Source organism: Vicia villosa, linkage group LG5 (assembly GCF_029867415.1).
Source record: "Vicia villosa cultivar HV-30 ecotype Madison, WI linkage group LG5, Vvil1.0, whole genome shotgun sequence".
In the NCBI taxonomy this organism is placed as follows: domain Eukaryota; kingdom Viridiplantae; phylum Streptophyta; class Magnoliopsida; order Fabales; family Fabaceae; genus Vicia; species Vicia villosa.
In genome coordinates this window covers 145,346,560-145,369,867 of record NC_081184.1, presented here as the reverse complement: position 1 = coordinate 145,369,867, position 23,308 = coordinate 145,346,560, and the positions used below count along the sequence as shown (strand labels likewise).

Genomic DNA, 23,308 nt, shown 5'->3' with positions numbered 1-23,308 from the left:
TGGGTCAACCACTCTTGCTTACATATACATTTAGTCAACACAAGGGACCACACACATTTGAAGAAGTAAACAATACATGGAAAAGGACCACCCATACGACATAATGCAGAAACGACCTAATAAAGAAAGGGAAGCATTCAATATAGGACCATATAACCTAATAAAGAAAGGGATGAAGGGGACAAACCTGGGACCACAACACTTGGGGTATCAACGACAGGAGACTGGGAACAACGTTTTCACATGCAAGGGACTACCAAACGAAGCATGACCTTGAAAGCTTTCATCAATTTCACAAGTAGAAGACGAAGGCTAGGGTTAATCTGTTTAAGTGTATTTTACTAGAATGATTTGGGTCTTCTTTAAGCCAATGTTTATACACCTTCAAACTGGTCATTCATAAATTTACACGCTAGCATATCAAAATAAAAGAAATTCCACAATAGTAATTTCACGTAAGCTCCGTTAATGAGAACTAACAGAAGGGGTGAAAGTTTGAGACGGTAAATATTTGGGGGACGAAACTTTAAAGAATTTTTTTGGAGAGATTAAAAACGAATAATGATATATTTATAGGAATTAAAAACTTATTTAACCTAAAATATTTGATAAAATAACATATATTTAATATGTGCTGCAACACAAAGGAATATATATGCTCCTAAAATTTTTGCAAAAAAAAATCTGCCAATTTTTTTTTTTTTTAGATTTGGCATTCCCTTATATTTTTTAATCTAATTTTATCCTTGTTGAAAAATGTTGAGATAAACAAATTTTTTTGGGTATGCACTGTCAAATTTTCGGTACAACATACCAGAAATTTTAGTTATAAGAAAATTTTTGGTATATCATACCGGAAATTTTAATTAATTTAAAATTTTCGGTATACTGAAAATTTCAAATTTATGGTATCACAGATTTTTTTTTGCAAAAAATACCGGAAATTTTAAAATATCAAGTAATTTTTTCAAAATTTCCGGTACATCATATAGGAAATTTTAATTAATTTGAAATTTCCGGTACGGAAATTTCAAATTTATTATATCACACTTTTTTTACATGCAAAAAATACCAGAAATTTTGAAAAATTCGGTAATTTTTTCTAAATTTTCGATAAAAACTCACAAAAATTTTTAAAAATGGTATTTTTTCAAAATTTCCTATAAAAACGTATATTTTTTAAAAATTAGTGACTTTAAACAATAATATAATAATAATATAATAGTAAAAGCTTAACTATGAGAATGAAATGCTTAATTTTAGGTGACAGCTAGATTCGTTGCAACACAACCCACAACCCACAATAGCCCACAATGTTAAGAATTAAATAAACAGATTTTATCTCAAAAATTATATATTAAACTTATTTATTGTAGGTTTTTTTGCGTCAAACAGGAAGCAGATTCTCTAACGTAAGTGCGCCAACGTTAGAGTGCCTTTCAATAAATTTGAACCGTTAGATAAATCAGTCCGCTTAAATAATGCCATGTGTCCATCAAGAAGTAAAAAAAAAAAACACATGAGCAAAGGAAAATACAACCAGAAACTCTTCGCCCCTTTGTTGCTGTGAGTTTGGCCCCCTCGTCACCTTGCCGTTACCGACTCTTTGCGATGGTGTTCCATCTTGATGAATGCTTTTTTTAGATTTGGTTACAGTATGTTTCACTCATGGCATGCAGATCAAATATAGCAGTCCAAAATGAAATTGAATTGCAATAACACATTCAGAACAAATGAAAATTAGCTCTGTCAGCCCCAAATCTTAGCTCTGTCAGCTGGCATTGATAACCATTCATATTCCACACAATTTTACCAGAGAGAGATACGTTTTTTTTAATTCTTAAATGGCCGCGTGGCATAAAATGGATCACTTGATCTATCCAACGGCCTAGATTTACCCAAAGGCAGGGTGACGTTGGCGCGTTAACGTCAGACAATCCATTCCCGTTTTTTGTCTTGGCTATTTGCATAGAAACTAGTACTTACTTGCTTCGATTTTACGTACGCGCGAATATTACAATAATATAATATACTGGGTAATGTTTGACGGGGAATGGATTGTCTGACGTTAACGCGCCAACGTCACCCTGCCTTTGGGTAAATCTAGGCCGTTGGATAGATCAAGTGATCCATTTTATGCCACGCGGCCATTTAAGAATTAAAAAAAACGTATCTCTCTCTGGTAAAATTGTGTGGAATATGAATGGTTATCAATGCCAGCTGACAGAGCTAAGATTTGGGGCTGACAGAGCTAATTTTCATTTGTTCTGAATGTGTTATTGCAATTCAATTTCATTTTGGACTGCTATATTTGATCTGCATGCCATGAGTGAAACATACTGTAACCAAATCTAAAAAAAGCATTCATCAAGATGGAACACCATCGCAAAGAGTCGGTAACGGCAAGGTGACGAGGGGGCCAAACTCACAGCAACAAAGGGGCGAAGAGTTTCTGGTTGTATTTTCCTTTGCTCATGTGTTTTTTTTTTTTACTTCTTGATGGACACATGGCATTATTTAAGCGGACTGATTTATCTAACGGTTCAAATTTATTGAAAGGCACTCTAACGTTGGCGCACTTACGTTAGAGAATCTGCTTCCACAAAAAACCCTTCTTTGGAATTTGAATGGAAGTGTTGTTGTTGACGGAAGAATCGCTGGCTGCGTACAAAATCATGGAGGAACAAGTATCACATTCCTCTTCCCTTTCTGTTTCTGCTCCTTCCTCTTCCGAGAACCTCCATGCAAACCCTTCCGACGCCGTTATTTTCTTCGGTCTCAGTCTTGCTCTTGGAGTCGCATGCAGACACCTTTTACGCGGGACCAAAGTCCCCTACACCGTTGCTTTGCTCATCCTTGGCATTGCTCTTGGATCATTAGGTTTTCACTTTTTCCCTTTTTTCATCGTTTTTATTGAATAACTTGATGATTAATGGTGGATTTTTGCATAGAGTATGGTACTCATCATCGGCTCGGAAAAATTGGGGATGGAATTCGTCTCTGTAAGTTTCGTTTTCATTCTAGTTATTTCATTCTAGTTATTTTGAATTTTTAAATTGAATATGCTACTCATCATCGGCTCTTGATAATATGCAGGGTCGGAGATTGATCCAGAGCTTCTGTTGGCTGTTTTTCTTCCTGCACTCCTTTTCGAGAGCGCTTTCACGATGGAAGTTCACCAAATTAAGGTTTCTTTTCTTTGATATTTCTCAAACATGTTAATATCAATACAGATACTTTCCGTGTCCGTCTTTCTAGTAGTAAATGTAAATATCATCATTAAAAAACAAATTAGGGAAGGAAATAATCATACTTGAGCCTCACAGCGGACCTCCGCAGTCACACGATCATTGTATTCTTCAATACTAAGGGGTGGAAATAAAAAGTGCCTACGAGCATGAGCATATAGCTGCAAGTTTCAGAAAGAAAAAAAGAAACAGAATAAGATACAAATAAACCATCAGTTTAATCTCTAAACTTATATCACTTCAATTTCATCTCTAAACTATATCAATCTAGTATTAGAAACAACTAGTTCTAAAGTATATGATATACATCAAATCAGTACCTGAAGTATATGAAAACCGGTCAATAGGCATCTTAAAATTTTTCAAAATCATAAGAACTATAAGATTCTTTTTGATGAATGCAATTTACATTAGCAACTATGCAAATCTTAGACCTAATTTCATGAAAAACACAAAATTAAGAACAATAAAATGACCTCATAAATGCCATCACCAATATATGCTTAGGAAGTAGCATTAATCACTGAATGAGGCTTAACGATTTTTGGTGGAGTTGGAAGCCATTTTTCATAAGCTAAATAGGTTTCGTTTTCTTCATCTTCTGCGAAACAAAACATTAATTGAAAAACAGTTGAAGCTAATTGAACAATGAAAAAGAAGCATAGTAGAACAGTTAGTTACCTGAGGTTGGAAGAGGAGTGTCGCGTTTGAGTTGATTGGAAATGTACTGTTCCTTACACGGAGATGCTGAATATATGTGGTGAGAGAAGGAGATGGTGATTGGGGTTGAGTGTTGTTGGTGAGTTTTCTAGGAGTGCTGCGGTTGTAAGGGAGACAGTGTTGTGTTTGTGTGTCGTAGCCCGTAGGAAGCTTTTACTAGTTTGAATTTTGATGAACATGGGATTGAACATGATAGAGAAGAAGAAAAACCTTGCATTCTTCATTTCGTTCTGGTTTTTCCTCTGAATGAATGAATAGATAAATGGATATTTGGCAAAGCAAGAATATTTGGTTTTTACTGAAGAATGGATATTTGGCAAAGCAAGATATTTGATTTTTTTGCTGGAAATTTTACCCCTACTATTATCCACCTTTACATTTCTTTTGAGGAATTTTTGTACTGGTAAACAAGTTTCAAATTTCAATCACATTCTTTTCTAAACCAATTCAATTTTAGGTTAACCGCATTGTTTTGTTCTTTCGTTAACTGCATTCTGTTATGGCTGAATCTTCACCTTCACCTTGTCTCTTTCGATCCTTCTCCGTTCCGTCTGACACTAGTTGCGCACCACACGAGGGTAATCCTCTTCGCGCTCTTGGAGAATCTATCTCTTTTGGGAGGTATATGTCCGAAAGCTTGAATTGGGAGAAATGGTCGGTATTCACGCAAAACCGTTATGTTGAGGAAGCTGAAAAATATTCCAAACCAGGTTCTGTTGCTGCTAAAAAAGCTTACTTTGAGGCTCATTATAAGAGAAAGGCAGCTGAGAAAGCTGCTGCATTGGTTGAAGAAGCAAATCGAAGTTTTGAAAGAAAATGCGTTGATGCACCTGCTCAGATATGGTCAGAAGCTGACGGCGTTGAGATGGCCAATGAAGAGATAAGTAAAGATATTGTTGATTACCAAGTTGTTGATTGTGATGATGATACAAAGCGATGCAAATGGGATGACGGAGAAACTGATTTGGAGATAAAGTCAGAAGCCGACAGCACTGAGATAACCAATATAGAGGTAGATAAAGAGACTATTGTTTACCATGTTGTTGATTGTGATGATACAAACCAAAGTAAATGGAATGGCGAAGAAAATGATTTGGAGATAAAGTTAGAAGCGAACAGCATTGAGATAACCGATGTAGAAATAAATGAAGATACTGTCGATTACCAAGATGTTGTTTGTGATGATTTAGACGTTCCCAAGGTGGAAGTAGCTGAGAAAGTCCTATATCCTTGCAATGATATGAATCTTAATGTGAAAAGTTGCATGCTATATGATAATTCTAATCAGCTTGGACATGTTGAAGTCCACAAGAATACTGTCATCTCCATTGAAAAGAAGGCGCCTGATCCTGGCATTACTGTTCAGGAAGGTTTGGCTTTGCCTGTCAAGGGAAGACAAAATAAATTCTTCTCCAAAATCATTGGCCAAAGCTACGGCTGAAAAACTGCCTCATTCCCATGATCAAAGGAAATCTTCTGCCGCTGTATCACGTAGAATTGGAATAATCAGTGGTTCGAAATGTGATAACTCTATTGGAGGTGTAGTCGAGAAGAAGAGACTAACTGCACGGTCACTCCGCAGGTCGATCAGTCTTCCTTCTGGCACTGGTGAACCAAGCAAAACAGCTGATGCAGCTTTACGACCCAGAAATGCCACAAACAGATTTTTACCAAGTAAGAATTCTGTAGGAAGCTTAGTTGAGAATAAGAGATTAGCTACATCATCACTTCACATGTCGGTCAATGTTCCATCTGGCACTGATGTAGCAAGTAAAACCACTACTGCGTCGGTTAAACCCAGAAATGGAACTAACTTTGTTGCAAAAAGTTTGAAGTCTATTGGAGCCTCAATAGAGAAGAGACTAACCGCAAGGTCACTCCACATGTCTATCAATCTCTCTTCTGGTGCTGGCGAGACAACACGGACAGCAACCCAGGCATCTCGCGATTTGTTAAATCACGTTCCAGCAAATGTTCCTTCTCAAGGCAGAAGCTGTCTGAAATCTTTCAGCACCACCCAAAGCAGCCCCCGACTCCCTACCAAATCATTGCCTTTTAGATTCAGAAGCGAAGAAAGAGCAATAAAACGCAAAGAAAGGATGATAACTCACTACTATTAACTATAATGGTTTTATAGAACTTGGGCCTAATTCATTACAGGTGCATTTTTCGCTGTCACTTGGAAACCTTGCTATCTAATTTACATGAATCCTCAACTTGTTCCTTTGAAAAAACATAGAGAAAAAAGGTGTAGCAAACAGACAGACATAGAAAATGACAACATGAACATTCTAGTTTTATCTCTTAGCTCACCTCAGCCACTAGAATCATGCTATTTGTACTTCTTAAGCAAACATTATGCTTACTTTGCCACAACAGGAGGTTTGACAGCCAAAGTTTTTCTGAATAACACTTGGTTTCGTTGTGTCTTGAGGTTCCTCCTTGACATTGCACCTTCCTAACACACCAAATGATCACAATTGAAAATCCTCAATAATTGAAAACTGGAACGAAATAGTCCAAATGTCAAGTAAAGTTTTACCAAAGTTATTTTAACATAACGTAAAGGAGATCATCATGAAAGTTAACCTAAAAATTAAGAATTCTAAGGTAAATATCAGCGGCTTAGATCTCTTTAATGCACTGAAGGAGACTAATAGCTCTATTTCAGAGTTATTACTGATCCCAAATGGAAGATGAGCAAACTAGATCAATAGAATTAAAAGTCGCTATGATTGAACCCTAGTAAGCAAGATGCAAACTTGATGTTTCTATTCTAATGTAACTCATGACATGTTGACTTATAATGGACTGATATTGCATCACAAGATTCCTTATTCTCAATTTGTTTTTGACCAAGCACAGAGATGTATTGCACAAATGATGTTACTAGCTGGTCCAGGTGTTGTGATTTCGACCATTTTTCTTGGAACTGTTTTGAAGGTATGGAGCAGATGTATTTAGCATTCATCATTTGTCTCATCTGATTACAAGTCATAACTCATTTGTCATAATACAGCTTACTTTTCCATATAACTGGAGTTGGAAAACATCACTGTTGCTTGGGGGACTTCTGAGTGCAACTGATCCTGTTGCTGTTGTGGCTGTGTTGAAAGACCTGGGTGCCAGCAAAAAATTAAGCACAATAATTGATGGAGAATCCTTGATGAATGATGGGTATTTTGTTTTACATTCCTTTGCTCTTATTTTCACTAATGTCTACCATTCAAATGAATTAACGAATTTTCTTATAAACCTAGATCGTAGAAAGTAGATTAATGCCTTGAAGTTGCACATTAGGTGTCTTGTATTTTTCCTTCTAGAAAGCTTAGTCTTTATTCTTGTCCAGGGTGGCTATTGTGGTTTATACCCTTTTCTATCGGATGGTTCTTGGAGAAACCTTCAACTGGGTTGCCATAATCAAATTTCTAGTACAACTTTCACTTGGAGCGTGGGTATCATCTACTTCTCTATTGCATAACGGCAAAAGTTATCTTTACTTATGTTATACTTTGATCGGTCCAGTGTAGGAATTGGCATTGCTTTTGGGATTGCATCTGTTTTATGGCTTTGGTTTATTTTTAATGATACAGTGATTGAGATTTCTCTAACACTTGCTGTTAGCTACATTGCCTACTACACTGTAAGTTGCTTTCAAACTTGGGGTTCGTCTTTTGGTTTTGAGAGATTTATTTCTATTATGAATAATGAATGCACATAACATGTATAATACCCCATTTTTTAATGCATCTTTAGTAAGATGATAGGTTATATATGTTAAAATCACATCGTCATAATCTGTTTTTTTTTTGTGGTATTATTTGGAATCACTTCCATATTTTAAGCATGGAGTAATTGATGGCCAAAATCTTTTACAGGCTCAAGAGAGTGCGGGTGTTTCTGGTATTTTGACAGTGATGTCATTGGGAATGTAAGTTGATCTCTAGTACAAAATATTTATACCCTTTGGAAAATTTGGTATTAAAATATTTCTACAGGTTCTATGCTGCATTTGCAAGGACAGCTTTTAAGCGTGAAAGTCAGCGAAGCTTACATCACTTTTGGTATGCCTCTTACTCATCTTTATGTTAGTTGTGTATATAATTAGATGAAACTTTCCCTTGTTTTTGTGACAATATTTCAACTTTTGGTCTTGCTTGCTGGTCCGCTCAGTTTTTTTAAAGAAATGTTAAGAGACTTTGATAAAGGAATAAGAGATTTGTGGAATGCTTGACTGATTTGCATTCAACTGATCTATCATTTATATATACTACAACAAGTAAATGCAATTTACGTTTACAATGAGATTAATAACAATGCTATTTCCTAAGTGCATGAATGTTATTTCCTAGATGCAAGACTAACTAGATTGCTATTTGCTACAAATTCTCAAACTAATAAATGCTACTAATTCCAACATTTCATAATTGGTACTAAATCCAATAGTCACGACCAAAATGGATAAAAGAACTCTTCTATAGTCATACTAAAGTAAGGTGTCGGGAATATAAAAATGATTTCTTACCAAGGTAGCTGAAATATTTGTATGAACAATGCTAAAAAGTGTCTCAAGGGCACTTGTTATGGAATAAAATATAGTAATAATGCCTTGGAATTTGTGTAGTCAATTCTTTAAAGATCTAAAAATGCTCTTTTAAATACAAAACTTCTGGGTTTTTTGTTCTTTAACAAGGAAAATTTTACTTGACCTTATGTGTATTTAAAATATCTGGTCTATAAAATTTTGCTTGACCTTATTTGTATTTAACATTTCTGTTCTATAAAATTTTGATTGACCTTATTTGTATTTAAAATTTCTGTTCTATAATATTTTGCTCTGCTGCTTAGTTTAGACATATCAGTTTCATCTAATGTCTCATTTTTCGGTTCTCTTAACAACATGGTATCCAGAGATGGACAAGAGGCAGTATTATTTTGTCACTCATTTTCCATTATTTTGTTTTGAAATATAAAGCATTTTAATCATTTATTTATTTTTCTCCAGGGAAATGATTGCTTATATCGCTAATACATTAATTTTCATTTTGAGGTAAGAGCTTAGTTGGAATCTCAAATCATAATGATACGACTTGTGAAACAAGCTGTTAATTTTCTGGTTGAACACAGTTTTGAGCTGGTGTAATACATTCTTACTAGTATATTACTCTCGTTGATACACGCTTATCTTTGTTTTGTAGTGGAGTTGTTATAGCTGAAGGAATACTTAGTGAAGACAAGGTTTTCTATCATGGTAGTATTCTGTTGAATCACTTCTTAAATTCTCTTTTTTGAGGTGCCCTTGGATTATATTCTTAGATTTCATTCATTTGGATTAAACCATACAATGAAATACATTGAATGTTAATGACATGGCTTAGGTTAGACCTTTTGTTATAATTGGGATAAGGGTAGTTTAGTATATTTATGTTTTATTATAGACTCCTTCCGTCCCAAAATAAGTGTCGTAGTTGTCACTTTTATTCACACAAATTAAGAAAATGTGATAAATAAAAGAGACAGAACATCAACACACCTTATACAATGATAGGGCCAAGGAAAGTTGAGAAAAAATTACAATAATGATCATATTCTTATCAACGAGACAACTTAATTTAGATTTTTAGATAATCTAATGTTTTCTAGAAGCACTTGCTAGTGTTGCTTGCCTTCTTTCTTGTTATAATACTAATGTTTGCTATGTCGAAAGAAGTAACTACAAACTATTGGTTCTGTTTTAGGAAAATCATGGGTCTTCCTCATACTTCTCTATGCATATGTTCAAGTGGCTCGATGCATTGCAATTGGAGCATTATTTCCCTTTCTAAGATACTTTGGATATGGTTTGGATTGGAAAGAAGCTATTATTCTTGTCTGGTCAGGGTTACGAGGAGCAGTTTCACTGTCACTTGCACTATCGGTTAAGGCAAGTGCTTATTTACTGATGATGCATATTTATTAGCTCTTTATGGATGTAATTCTGCATGAACATAGCACCTTCTCATTATTTACAAGCGGGATAGATACTATTTTGATTTTTTTCTAGTAAAAGGAAGACATTTTATTGTATGAAAATATACAGAGAGAAGAGGTAATAAGGTAAACAACTTTGGCAGTCTATCTCATCATATTGAGGGATGTAATTGAGTTTTCCTCGAAAATAGAGAATATATATTACCAAACTCTTTATACATTAATAAAAGCAATAATCCTGTTTTTCATCCTTTTTTCTGCTCTTTCTGTATTCTTTCTTTTCTCTTTGTAGGGACATCAGTTGGGATCTTGGGAAAGTGTGATATGAACCTCTAGTTCTGTTGATTTGAATTATTTATACTGATTAGGATTTATTATTTAATTATTTTTAATTAGTTAGTATATTAAAATTTTTAAATTTGAATTTTAATATTTTTAGGATAAGATTTAGATAGGAATATATTAAATAAGATTATTAACATTTAAATTTAAATGATAATAACTATAGAGAAAAAAACATAGTTACTAACCTAATTTAATTAGGACTCTTCTTCTATTGGAAGCCTATTTAAAGGCTTTTAGATTGGCAATAAAATTCATCAATATATTATCCAAAATACTTGTGAATTCAAGAAGACTGTTAAGGACGAGTATGCTTCTGCCTTCACCATAGGTCAAAGGAAAGCTTCTACCGCATCTAGGACTGTGTCAACACGATCCCAGATAAAGGACCATAACAATTTGGTATACGAGCCAACATGGGTGATACAAATTTAGCATCAGTCATGAAGGAATTCATCGAACAGATGACGACTAGGAAGACTGCTCTAGAAGAAAATATGACGGCCAGGCAGACTGCTCTAGAAGAGCAAATTACTAACCTCTCCATCATGGTTCAAGAAGCGAATAAGGATTCAATAAAAGACAACTCAAGAGATGGAAGAAATAGTAGTGGCAACAATAACGGTTACAGGCAAAAACATCTCGCAAATGGGAGGAGCCATGCTTCTGTGCTATTCCAAAATGAAATTTCCCACTTATGATGGGACAAAGGACCCATTAGGGTGGCAGGGGTGTTGTGTTGTGACAGGATTTTTCTATACCAAAGAATTGCTGAAGGAGACAAGGTGGGATTGGCAGTGTTTCATATGTTAGACGCACAAGTATGGTTCTATCAAATGGAAGAAGAAGAACGCGGAATGGTGTAGAGACATTTCAAGGAATGTTGCCATTTACGGTTTGGACCACCTATGAGCAATAATCCATTGGGATTGGAAAGCCAATCTCAAGCAAACTGAATTTTAGTCCTTGCTTGCTAGAACCCGTGATCTTAAGCCTAAACAACAAATGGACTTATTTAGTGCTGGGTTGATTGATGATATATGATAGACGTCGAACTTTAACAACTAGAAAATCTCGGAGTTTCTATGAATATGGCTCGAGCATTCGAACACAAAGTGAAGTTCTGCTATTTCAAATCCGAAAGCGAGCATACCCCAAGTGTTTGTAAGATGCTTCAGCAGGACTTGAATAGTTAGTAACAGAAATAACAGGTGGTGTCTGTTAATGGTAGGACTACATGATAAGGGGGAAGAAATATTGTGAAATATGGAGTCTGTAGTTATTTAGAGTGGAATTTGGAAGGGAAAGTCTAGGTCTTCTGAATACCTGAAGTGTAGAATAGAGATACATTTTAATCGTTACATTCTGGGGTCTTTGAATTTGTATCAAATTGGTGTTGATCAGAGGGTATTCTTTTTGTAAAATAGATGGTTGTTTAGCATGTAGTCTAATGAACCAGTGTCCGACAACTGATATGAGGGCTCCCAATCTAGTCAGGCTACAAATATTAATGCAATGTAAGTCAACAAGTGAATGGAATAGTACAAACTACAAATCATAATAGAAGCAACTTATGTGCCTGAGCTGAAGAACAATTTCCTGAGTACTGGGTGATTAGAAGGAATGGAGTTTGCCTTTCTGTTTCCATGTGAGAGTTATAAGGTGTTAATTCTGAGACCGAGCGGGGTTTAATCATGGATACAAAGATGTACTAATAGAATGTTATTGTACAGACTATGTTCCAGCCTATTGCATCTACTTGTTTTATTTATGATAGGACATTATGTCGTCGTTTGATCCATGTAGCTAACCCCACCTAGTGGAATAAGACTTGTTCATTCTTTGGGTTGTACATCTACTTGTTACGATTAGGGATGTTCACATAACTGAAAAAACTGTACTGCTCTGAGAACCTAACTGGACCCCACTCTGAAAACCAAACTGTTAGCATTATTGTGCAAATTAAACTGTTGCTAAAAACATGATCAGCGAACTGAACAGTGTTACAAAAATTGTTCGGTGAATATAATTAACTCAGCTGCTATTGATTGGATCTCGTCTTAGCATTTCAATCTCTCTTTGCTTCCTATTCAATGTGTTCAAGCTCCTCAAAGTTCCTCACCCACCAAAATACCAGTACACTCAGAATGGGACATTAATAGGCTGATATGATGATGATGATGATGATGATGATGAAAAACATTTTTTTACACAAAGTTTGACAAATAGAAAAATGTTTTTACTATAGTAGCGCTATTGCATAGGAAAATTTGAACAAATTGCTATTGTCCCACAGTATGCTATTTAGTATAAAATGTTGTTAAATAGCAACTATAGCCGGACTATAGCAATGTTGTGTTGTGGAATTTGAACAAATCGCTATTTTCCACTATCCACACTCGACAACACCATTGATCTGTTAGAACCCAACCATGAACACCCCTTGTTATGATAACTCAATTATAGAGGATATGTTTCAACGTCAGCACGGATGACAGTAACAGCAGATATGTGACTATAGCTTAAAGATTCTTTAGAAGAAGGAAATTGTGAATACCACAGTTTTAATATCCCCTCAAAGCTATGAAAAATCCGCTTGATAGGAAACAATGCTGGGACTAATTCCCGTAAAGAGCACTTGAAACCTTCATCAGTTAGCATATACTGGTATTTAATACGCGGTCCTGTTAAACCCATAAGCAATAGTAAGCTTTTGATTACTTTCACTGATGATTTTAGCACTAAAACATGGATTTTTATGGGTAGAAAAGTCATAAGATTTTGCTGTTTTCAAAAGATTAAATTTCATGTTGAGAAGGAAAGTGATTCATTTATTAGTTACTAACCTAGTTTAAACGTAGTTACTAACCTAGTTACTAACCTAGTTTAATTAGGACTCTTCTTCTATTGTAAGTCTATTTAAAGGCATTTAGATTGACAATAAAATTCATCAATAATTATTGTCAAAAATATTTGTGAATTCAAGAAGAGACGCTATCAAGGTCAAAGGAAAGTTTCTACCGCGTCTAGGACTCTGTCAACACAATCTCTGATAAGGGACCATAAAGTGATTTATATTTTCCATTTTTCTACTTTGTACTTGCTTACAAAAACAGATCAATATACTTGCTAAGGTATCGGGGAGTTAATGTCCCAATAAAATGTATTTCAACATGAAGTTATGTATTTAAGATTTATCATAATTAACTTCTTATTGGATATGGCATATATCAATATTACTTTATTTATCTGTCTGTCTATCCAACAGAAATCTTTTCATAGTAATTGTTTTCCTTTTCAGTGTATTTTAGGGAAAGTGGGGAAATAATTGTGCTTGCATGAAGTCATCATTGCTATTCATGTTCATATTTTTGTAGTATAATCTTTAATTCTTATTATTTTTTACTGACTTAGCGTTCGAGTGGCAGATCAATTGAACTGACTCCAGAAACGGGAATAATGGTATGTTTTGCAATTTATATTGGTAAAACCCTTGGAGCAATACTAGCAACCGACTCTCTAGCAATAACATTCTCCTTCCAACACTTTCTTCATGATTGTTGAACGAGTCCCACTAAATAGGAAATGTAACCCACATGATTTAGTGAGAGTGTGTTGCTAGTACTTATCAAAGGCTCAAACCCCTACAAATTTCTAATTCATGGCTCTGTTTTATAATATTGTAAGGTCACTACAACTGTGAACTTCTCGATATTAACATTGTAACTGATTGACATGTTTTTTATTGTGCAGTTTGTTTTCTTCACCGGTGGAATTGTGTTTTTAACACTTGTAGTAAATGGTTCAACCACACAGTTCTTATTAGACCTCCTTCGCATGAATAAGTTATCATCAGCTAAGGTTAGGGTTCTCTAAGTCTTCTATTTTTAAAATATATTCTTGTAATGAGAGATGAAATTGTTTGATATCTCATATTTTTAGTGTTGTCCTAATGTATTAATTTTTTTATCTAAATTATACCTTGAAATTTTTCATATACAACAATGGAGACTCGGCAACAGTGAGTAGTGGGGAAGAAATATACAACAAGTGAGAAAAATTGATGGACTATATAAACAGTTCTGTATAACTTCATTATGAGCAATAAACTAAAAAAAATAAAATTAGATCATTAGACAGATACCTATCTGTCTACACTCCATAAAAAAATATTACTAGCTTCTCTTTTTATTTGGTATTGTTGTTAATGATTGGTTGAAAGGAGTGAATGCCTTTTCTTCCTATCTTCAATGACGGAATCCTGACAATGCTGAAAGTCCATGTATGTATCAGGAAAATATGTTTTTGTCTTCTTCTTTCTGAAATGGTATTGGCAATTGGTTTTATGGCATGTATTCTTGATACCACTTTATCATAAAACTATATAAGCATATAACTAATATAAAGTTATATAAACTTATAAGCAATTATATGTGGATTATGAGACACAGAAAATCTTCTGTGTTAATTAAATGCTTGTAAATTGCATCTAAGCAAAACTTATACATGTTATAGTTGGTATTGGTCCTCATCTTTTGCTTATGTAATAATAACAGAGACGTATCCTTGAGTTTACAAAGTATGAAATGGTTAACAAAGCATTAGAAGCCTTTCGTAAACTTGGAGATGATGAGGAACTCGGACCAACTGACTGGCCCACAGTGAAGAGATATATTTCATGCATAAATGACATTGAAGGTGAACGTGTTCATCCGCATGGTGCATCTGAAAGTGATAGTTATGTAGATTCTATGAATTTGAAAGACATACGAGTACGCCTTCTGAATGGTATTTGAACATTTACATTTGTTTTGATTCTAAGTGTTTTTACATTTATAATTTTGCACTTTGTGTATCCGTTCTTTTCTCCTTAACAACAGCATGTACCCTATCCACTCTACACCCTGTGTATCTGTGAGATTAACTGCTTCAAATATTCCAAACCCTTGTAGTCCTTTAATTTAAGGTAGACATGAAGAGAAGACAGATAATATGAGATGCTTTATCACGTCTTTGAGAACAAATATATTTTGGGGGACTATGATTTATTGAATTGGATATTTTCCAATTTAATTAAAGCTTTTTATATAACTAGTTGTCCACATAGTTAATATAAGAAACCCATTTAAAACGTGTTCAATTCAAAGTTATAAAATGCGCTTTCTCATTTCTATTTAGATATCAGCAGTACGTCTTGTTTCCTTTTTTACTTTCAGTTTTGTAGCATTGCATTTGTAATGAAGAGTAAGAGCTTGGTCTTCTAGGAAGATTTTCCTACTAGAAAAGAGCATTAGCTTGGTTATAAATATCTAGCAACAAATCTCTTGCATATCAATTAAATTTGTACCCTGCCCCTCATGTAGGAAAAGACTTTGATTTCTATTCTTAGAATTTGGGCAAAGTCTGACTCAAACCCAAAAGCTGGCTCAAGGGGTGTGGATTGACTAAACCTTATAAAGACTTACTTTGACCACACCTCTAGCCATGAGGGATATTAAAACACCCCCCCACACACAGGATACAATTAAGGCGGTTAGGGTTTTTAACCATTATTATTGTATATCTTCAAATTTAATTTTGATGGGTGATTTTGTTATGATTGCATTCATGTAGAGACATGCGGATATTGCAAGTGTTTTACAAGTTGCTTCTGTTGTCTCATGTTAGTTTTTTAATAGGCATGCACACACACAATTTCACATATGATGATAGTCTTTTGATGCCTTAGTCCTTTGAGAAAGTTCTTATTTGCTGATAGTACTATGAATTTGAGAAACCATTACTCATATTAGGTGTCCAAGCTGCTTACTGGGAAATGCTTGATGAAGGGAGAATCACCCAAACAACAGCTAATATCCTAATGCTATCAGTGGAGGAATCAATAGATTTGGCTTCATCTGAGCCCCTATGTGACTGGAAAAGTTTAAAAGCTAATGTTAGCATCCCAAATTACTACAAGTTCCTCCAGTCAAGTATGTTCCCACCTAAATTAGTTACATACTTCACTGTGGAAAGGTTGGAGTCAGCATGTTATATATGTGCTGCATTTCTCCGTGCCCACAAAATTGCTCGACAACAATTACACGATTTCATAGGTAATAGTCTGCCTTTATATATTTATCTTGACAATACTATTTCCAGTTTTCTATTTTTTTCCTCTTTCCCATTTTGTTTTGGTTTTAGAGCATCTGCATCGTGCAAAGTTTCTCTTTCTTCCCTCTTCTCCATTTTAACTATGTCAATGTTTCACACTTATGGGCATTCTTAGGAATTGAAATAACCCAACTAGTTTTATTTCTCTGAAGTGTCTCATCATCCTATGGCATATTGGCTTGAATATCCAAGCCACACATGTTATATTGTCCATGCCCATGCCATATCATAGGCTTTCACATTGGAAAAATAAAAACAGTCTAGTACTCTTTGGATGATGAATGTGTTTTCAAATGTACGTGATATGGTGCAATATTTTGTATTTGGAGTCTCCATATATCAGTTGGTCAATGCTTCCTAGCTCATGTTGCTATATTTTGTCTTTTTATGAAGAAAAAAAATAGTGGTAGATGTTCAACTTTATATTCTCACCAAGAACTATATTCTTGTTATTATTGCCTTACTTATATCAATGTGTTGGTAACTAAACAACTTTTTTAATTATATTTATTTACTTGACATATACTTCTGTAGGTGATAGTGGCGTTGCTTCTGCTGTCATCAATGAAAGCGTTGTGGAGGGAGAAGAAGCACGAAAGTTCCTAGAACATGTTAATTTAACATACCCACAGGTTTGTTTGTTAAATATACCTTTCAATGTTTTAGTTGTACTGTACTTTATTTGGATTAATCCTGACAATTTCAAGTTGGTTAGTCTTTTCTCTGTATAGCAGTTTAAAGTTCGCAGTGCCTCACTTTCGGTTATGAAGGAGTATTAAACAGTCTCTTTTTCTTACGTTTTCTTTATTTTATTTTATGTATGTTTAACTATCAGGTTTTACGTGTTGTAAAGACAAGGCAAGCAACGTATGTAGTGTTAAATCATTTGCTTGAATATGTTCAAAACCTTGAGAAAGCTGGGATATTGGAAAAGAAAGAGATGCTACATCTTCATGATGCAGTTCAGGTATCTTGTGGTGTTATTTATTTATTTCTGGTTAATCTTTTATTTGATAGTTCACTCTTCTGAGATCTTTAGTTGGATTCTTCGTCTATTAATTAATACATTATTTTTCAGACTGATTTAAAGAAATTACTCAGAAACCCTCCTTTGGCTAAGCTGCCTAATATATATCCTATGTTGGATGCTCTGCCATCTTCAGTCCGTGGACCCCTTGTAAGCGGTACAAAGGAAACAATGAAATTGCGTGGCTTGACCCTTTATAAGGAAGGTGCCAAATCGAGTGGTATTTGGTTAATTTCTAATGGAGTGGTGAAGGTATTAAGTTCTCTCGGTATAAATCTTATCTTATACTTTCTGATTGTGCGTACAAAGAATTTGAAAGTTGCTGTTTTTCCAGTTGGAAAGCAAGATGATTCAAAGCAAGCACCCATTTTATCCAACTTTTACTCATGGGAGCACACTGGGTCTTTATGAAGTGCTGTGTGGAAGAGCGTATATTTGTAATGTTGTCACAGACTCGGCCGTAACCTGCCTTTTTGTTGAAGCAAGTAAAATAATTTCATGTCTCAAATCTGACCCTTCACTGGAAGGCTTCCTGTGGCAGGTATGGTTTTATTAATACTTCATTTTACTTCTACTAGTTTGACATTAGTGGCTTTTGATGGATCTTGTCGCAGCTCAACGGGGCTTACGTTTTTTTAATTTTAATTTTAATCTAATACATTTTGGTGATAGTCATACAATACAAAAATTTATCATGATTTGCAGGAAAGTGCTATTTTCCTTTCCAAACTATTGCTTCCCCAGATATTTGAGAAACTAACGGTGAAAGATTTAAGAGCTCTCATTGCTGAAAGATCTGAAATGACAATGTATGTCAGAGAGGAAACAATTGATATCCCCTATCATTCAGTTGCCTTCTTACTAGAAGGATATGTCAAAACTCAAGGTTGTCAAGAGCTGATAACCGCACCAGCGGCTCTGGTTCCTTCAAGTGGGAATCGAAGCTTCCAAAATTTGTCAGTGTCAGGTACTCAGGAAGCCAGTTTTATTCATCAAGGATCGTGTTATCTGGTTGAAACTAGAGCAAGGGTAATTGTGCTTGACATTGCTGCATTTGAGACCGATGCTGCTCTTGTTAAAAAGTCAAGTTCACGGTTATCACATGTCGCGGATAATCCTCATAGATCTTTCCAAATAGAACATAGCGGTCTTATGAGTTGGCCTGAAAATTTCTACAGGCAGAATCTGCATAAACAGAGCCCTGAACAGCAAACCAATAGTTTGTCTGCAAGGGCAATGCAGCTGAGCATTTATGGGAGCATGGACATCCCTCGCCCGGGTATAGGTTTGTCAGCCAATCGCACTAGACCATCACATCGAAGTTTGTCATATCCAACCTTTATGCCACACGAAGCTCGTCCACTTGTTTCAGTCAAATCAGAAGGAGCAGCAACTGACAAAAAGAATGTTGGAGTGAAGTGGATTACGCAAGATGTTACAAACCTTCCTTCACAAAGCACGTATCATAGAGTACATCATGAAGATGATTCAAGTGACGATTCTGCTGTTGAAGAAGATATTCTTGTGCGGATTGATTCCCCAAGCACGCTATCTTTTCGCCAGTCTTGAGGGGAAAGAGGTGAAAAACCTATTGTGATTATCTGTTTGTTGTGTAATGGATGTTGCTTGTGTCAAGAACATTATACATAGGAAACAGGCCATTAGATGTCACTAAAAACTTTACAATTAGTCACGAAAGCTCTCTAGCTTTGTTGTTTTCTAGAATAAAAAATAACATTTGGAAATGGAATCTGGATCCTCTCCAGCACTTTGGAAATGGTTGTTCTTAATTTTTTTTAACGTTTTCCTGAAAATTTATTTTACAATTAGAAACTAAAGAACTTCAACTTATTTGTATAACTTTTTTAACGCCAACTTTATAAATAAAAATAAAGGCTTAATTTGATCTCAACTAACTTGTCTTTTATATTGGTCTAATAGTTAATCTATAATATAAGAAAGTTCTATCTTTTTGAACTTTCTATGTGGTTCTGCCAAGTGGCTTCATGTGAGAAGAGAATTTTATCCTTCAACTTTGTTTCTAGAGCCTCCACATTGCTGCTGATTTCTCAACTTCTCTCCCTCCACCTTCCACCAATTACTAATATTTACTTCCCTCAACCTTCCACTTTCCAACAATTACACATGCTGACTCTTTTGTTTCAACTGCTCCACTTTGGCTGATTGCGGTTACATAATTTTCCCAAACATCATATCATATGTAAGAAAACACTCCTTATGCTAAAGTACCACACCAATTAGTCAGTAGGAAAAAGAAAATTTACCGATGGGAAAAACGATGGTGGAAACGCAACAGTGGGGTAGAGGTCCTCAGTAATGGCCGAAAGTTGATGGCGACAGGAGGAGGCTTCGTCGGCGTTGTTGTGTCGGATGAAAATCGGAGGGACAACAAAGACAACTGAAGTTAGAGCATCCTCATTATAGCATAGCATGTTATATAATATGAAATTACACGATCATGGCAATGGCAGGGAAGTTGTTTAAGTGAGGTACTTCTTCTGGCTGCTTTTCCCTTTTCTGAATTCAATGTAGCCTTTCAGTGACATTCTTTATTGTTCAGTAACAGTGAAAGTTTACACTAATGAAACTTATTGTTATTAGGCTGAGAAATTGTTGTCTACAACCTTTGGGTCTGAATCTGGTGTCAATGCTATCTTTACTAATGGAAGGGTAAGCGGTATATAGAAAATTGAATAATTTTGAATTTTTACGATGATTCTAATCCTAACTTTTATATGTATGTTTTCAGGAAATCTTAATAATACTCTGGGACTTATGAAAAAGAACTGTTGATCAACTCTGAGTGGATTTCACTACTGCTGCAGAAGTAAATACCTTCAAGGAAAATGTAGTGTGACTGGTAAAGTCTCTAGCAAACTAATATTATTGCAAAGTGGTGGTTATTTTCTATTGGTTATGATATTCATATTTGTTGAAGAAGAAGATGTCGAAAGAGAAGATTCAAACGCCTTACATAATAATGGTGATCAGCAACTGGTTAGGACCAAGCCTTGTAAGCCTTCAATTACAGTCACTACTTATTTAATTGAGTATACAACACCTTCGTTGTCTTACTCTTATTCACACCCGTTTTCGCACAATCGAAGTTGCTCTCTAACGCGGAATTCGACTGAGAATTTTGAGTTTTTAATGAGCAAAGATGATCATATTTGGAATTGTGGTCAAGGGACTAATGGTTCTGTTCATATCAGGTTTAAACCAATTGGTGATGGTGTTGTTGGTTTGTCGAATCATGGAGGTGGAACCGGTATCAGTTCGTTCATGCAACAAGGGAGTAATAGTCAGTAATATATAATATATTTGTAATTCAATTGTATGATTTTTCTGCCAATCTAAGACTGAATAATACAAATATATAATATATTTGTTTCTATTGGTACTTGGTCATTGTGTAGGTTATGAGTTGAACTTTCCCTGGGAAGAAGCCCTTCTTGTGGCCATCACAGAACTGAGACAGAGGGGTATATTGGATATTTGAGTAGGGATTCAATTGTTAGGGTAACTTAGTATTCTTTTATATCAAATATGTCATTTTTCCTATCTATGTATGCATTGCAATGTTTATTATTATGGAGTTAACATTATAGAAAACACCCTTTTTGTTTATTATTCGGGAGTTAACAGTATATTAACCCCTAAGGCCTTATAGCTTTAATTCTTTTCAATCCAGGCGCTCCGGCTGCTTCTTCGATGAATCGAGACAGTGCTTCTGATTCCTCTCCATTCTATTGCACGGGTTGTGCCTCACAGAGACTTTGGGTGAGATGATTGAGAATGAAACTCTTTGTCCCAAACTAGCGATTCAGCTTCTCCTTCAGTTCTCCATCGTGTTCATGTATGTTTCGATGCTGAAAATAGTTCGATCTGTGTATGTTTAGTTTCCTGTTTATAATTTTTCACTGATTCAAAATTGAGTCCTTTTTCTACCTTGAAATATTTACTTGATATATATATATATATATATATATATATATATATATATATATATATATATATATATATATATATATATATATATATATATATATATATATATATATATATATATATATATATATATATATTGTTTCTTGAACTTAGATTGATCAATGTCATTATATAGGCCACTATAGCACCTCCTGCAACTGGAAAGATGATAAAAGGACTTACTATGTGCTATGCTGTAATTTTGGTGACTTTCTACTCTGCAGCAGTTTCTGTATATTGGGAGTTAGGAAACAACTCTTGCGCTGGCCTTCATGTTATGTGCTTTCATTTGTAAATCAACTTCTGCAACAACTGTCGACTTCTCCATATTTATTGTCGGTTTTGTGACTCAGGCAACAACCAACACTTCTTATTCTTTCAGGACACGGTTTATTGAATAGATAAAGACAATCGATACTAATGTTCTTTATGTATGTTATTTTATCTATTTTTAGCTTGTGGTACAAGCAGGATTTCCTTATACTGATAGCAACTATGTTACTTTCCAAAATTTATTCCATTTTTTTTTTCTCTTTTTATGACTCAATGTTGCTGTCGTCTAATATCTAATATATGTCTCTGAAAGGGTGTTGTTCATATAACTGGTGGTCATATGGTATACACTGCAACAACATTTAAATATGCATTGACTACAAACCGTCAGACATCTACTGGTAAGTTTGAAAGCTCATTTTACATAATTTTTTATCTAGAATTCGTATGTCATATTCTGGTGGTGGTATCGGAGGGAGTTGATCATGATAGCCTGTGGCAGTTGATGTCGACGGTATGAGCTTTGGTCATAGTTTTTTCTGTGATATTTTTTGCGTATGCTTCTACTAGGTTCAGTATCTGTATTGCACAATTTATGGTGTTAAACCTTTTTTCGATTACTAAAAGACGGATTATGGTGTTAAATCTATAGATGTATTAAAAAGAACCGACTGTGTGTAGGCAGATTAGTGGCTTATGATGACATTTGATCACAAGAAACCATTTATTTACTTTACAATTATCAACTTTACAACCTCAGTATTCACAAGAGTTTTCTTGCTTTCAGTAGTATTCTGTTTATATGTGTTTTATATCATTCAAGCACTACTGATGGTAAGTTTGATTGAGACATCTATCCTTAATGGTGAATATGTTGTTTATGCATTTCCTGTACTTCATTTCTTGCAGTCTATCATTTTTTTTGTATGAAGCCTCTTGTATGATAAGCGGTGTGTCTTTTAACAGTCCTTTTTTATTTGTTATATGTGCTTTGTATAGTCTCCAGGTGCAAGAAATATGATTGTTGGTCACGAGATTCATTGTTCTATCGCTGTCCTGACCTTGAGGTGAGATATTTTTCTATTTCTTGAGTAAATTCTTACTTGACAACTGTAGAAATTACTTGGTATGAAACAAATATATGCACAAATACAATCAAAGCCTTTATACTGAATACTCTTTCACAACAACTTTGGGTTAGAGACATACCACGTTACTCATAAATGTCTTTTACATTAATAAAAATATCCCTGGGAATGTAACAAGCAGTAGTGAGAGAGATTTTGCCATATCACGTGTATTTAATATATGTAGACAAATTTGGACATTGTATTGTTTTCTCTCATGTGAGTCATTCTTGTGTGTGCCAAGCATGACCCATTTTGCTTTAAATTATGAACAGGCTAATCTAAAAGGAGGTTGATGTGCATAAATCCACATTCAGCAAGGAGGTTGATGTGCATAAATCCATAAAATACAAAATGATCTGGCTGTACTAATATGTACTGAAACTGATATGGTTGTCTGCATCTTTGTGTGGAAAGAGATTGAGCTTCAAATTAGAAAC

The 23,308-nt window shown here is 34.8% G+C and overlaps 2 protein-coding genes across 3 annotated transcripts; both read left to right on the top strand.

Moving 5' to 3' along the window:
* Positions 1-2,592: 2,592 nt before the first annotated feature.
* Positions 2,593-21,433, top strand: LOC131602977 (sodium/hydrogen exchanger 8-like). 2 transcript variants are annotated; one of them, XR_009284208.1, is made up of 27 exons: positions 2,593-2,880; positions 2,952-3,002; positions 3,097-3,188; positions 6,834-6,911; positions 6,988-7,145; positions 7,318-7,419; positions 7,494-7,611; positions 7,847-7,899; positions 7,967-8,032; positions 8,974-9,018; positions 9,167-9,219; positions 9,707-9,891; positions 13,695-13,742; positions 14,034-14,141; positions 14,837-15,068; positions 16,073-16,375; positions 16,968-17,065; positions 17,269-17,400; positions 17,512-17,712; positions 17,795-18,001; positions 18,166-19,039; positions 19,402-19,970; positions 20,083-20,151; positions 20,231-20,478; positions 20,694-20,782; positions 20,898-21,000; positions 21,173-21,433. XR_009284208.1 is itself a non-coding variant. In XM_058875213.1 (21 exons), exons 1-21 carry the CDS (start codon positions 2,628-2,630, stop codon positions 19,027-19,029), a joined length of 3,447 nt encoding a protein of 1,148 aa, XP_058731196.1. In that variant the 5' UTR covers positions 2,593-2,627; the 3' UTR covers positions 19,030-19,237. The 2 variants fall into 2 exon arrangements, 1 of the variants encoding a protein (XP_058731196.1); XM_058875213.1 differs by lacking the exons at positions 19,402-19,970; positions 20,083-20,151; positions 20,231-20,478; ... (1 more) ...; positions 20,898-21,000; positions 21,173-21,433 and having other exon boundaries at positions 18,166-19,237.
* On the top strand, positions 4,367-6,145 carry LOC131602978 (protein WVD2-like 7). The gene has a single exon (XM_058875214.1). It carries the CDS (start codon positions 4,468-4,470, stop codon positions 5,407-5,409), a length of 942 nt encoding a protein of 313 aa, XP_058731197.1. The 5' UTR covers positions 4,367-4,467; the 3' UTR covers positions 5,410-6,145.
* Positions 21,434-23,308: the final 1,875 nt, after the last annotated feature.

Excerpts from the sequence above, each read along its gene's own strand:
- LOC131602977 (XM_058875213.1), top strand. The coding sequence starts at position 2,628 with ATGGAAGTGTTGTTGTTGACGGAAGAATCGCTGGCTGCGTACAAAATC. Across the intron at positions 7,900-7,966 it reads ACAGTGATGTCATTGGGAAT|GTTCTATGCTGCATTTGCAA; the intron begins GTAAGTTGATCT and ends ATATTTCTACAG. Across the intron at positions 17,401-17,511 it reads ATCTTCATGATGCAGTTCAG|ACTGATTTAAAGAAATTACT; the intron begins GTATCTTGTGGT and ends ATTATTTTTCAG.
- LOC131602978 (XM_058875214.1), top strand. The coding sequence starts at position 4,468 with ATGGCTGAATCTTCACCTTCACCTTGTCTCTTTCGATCCTTCTCCGTT.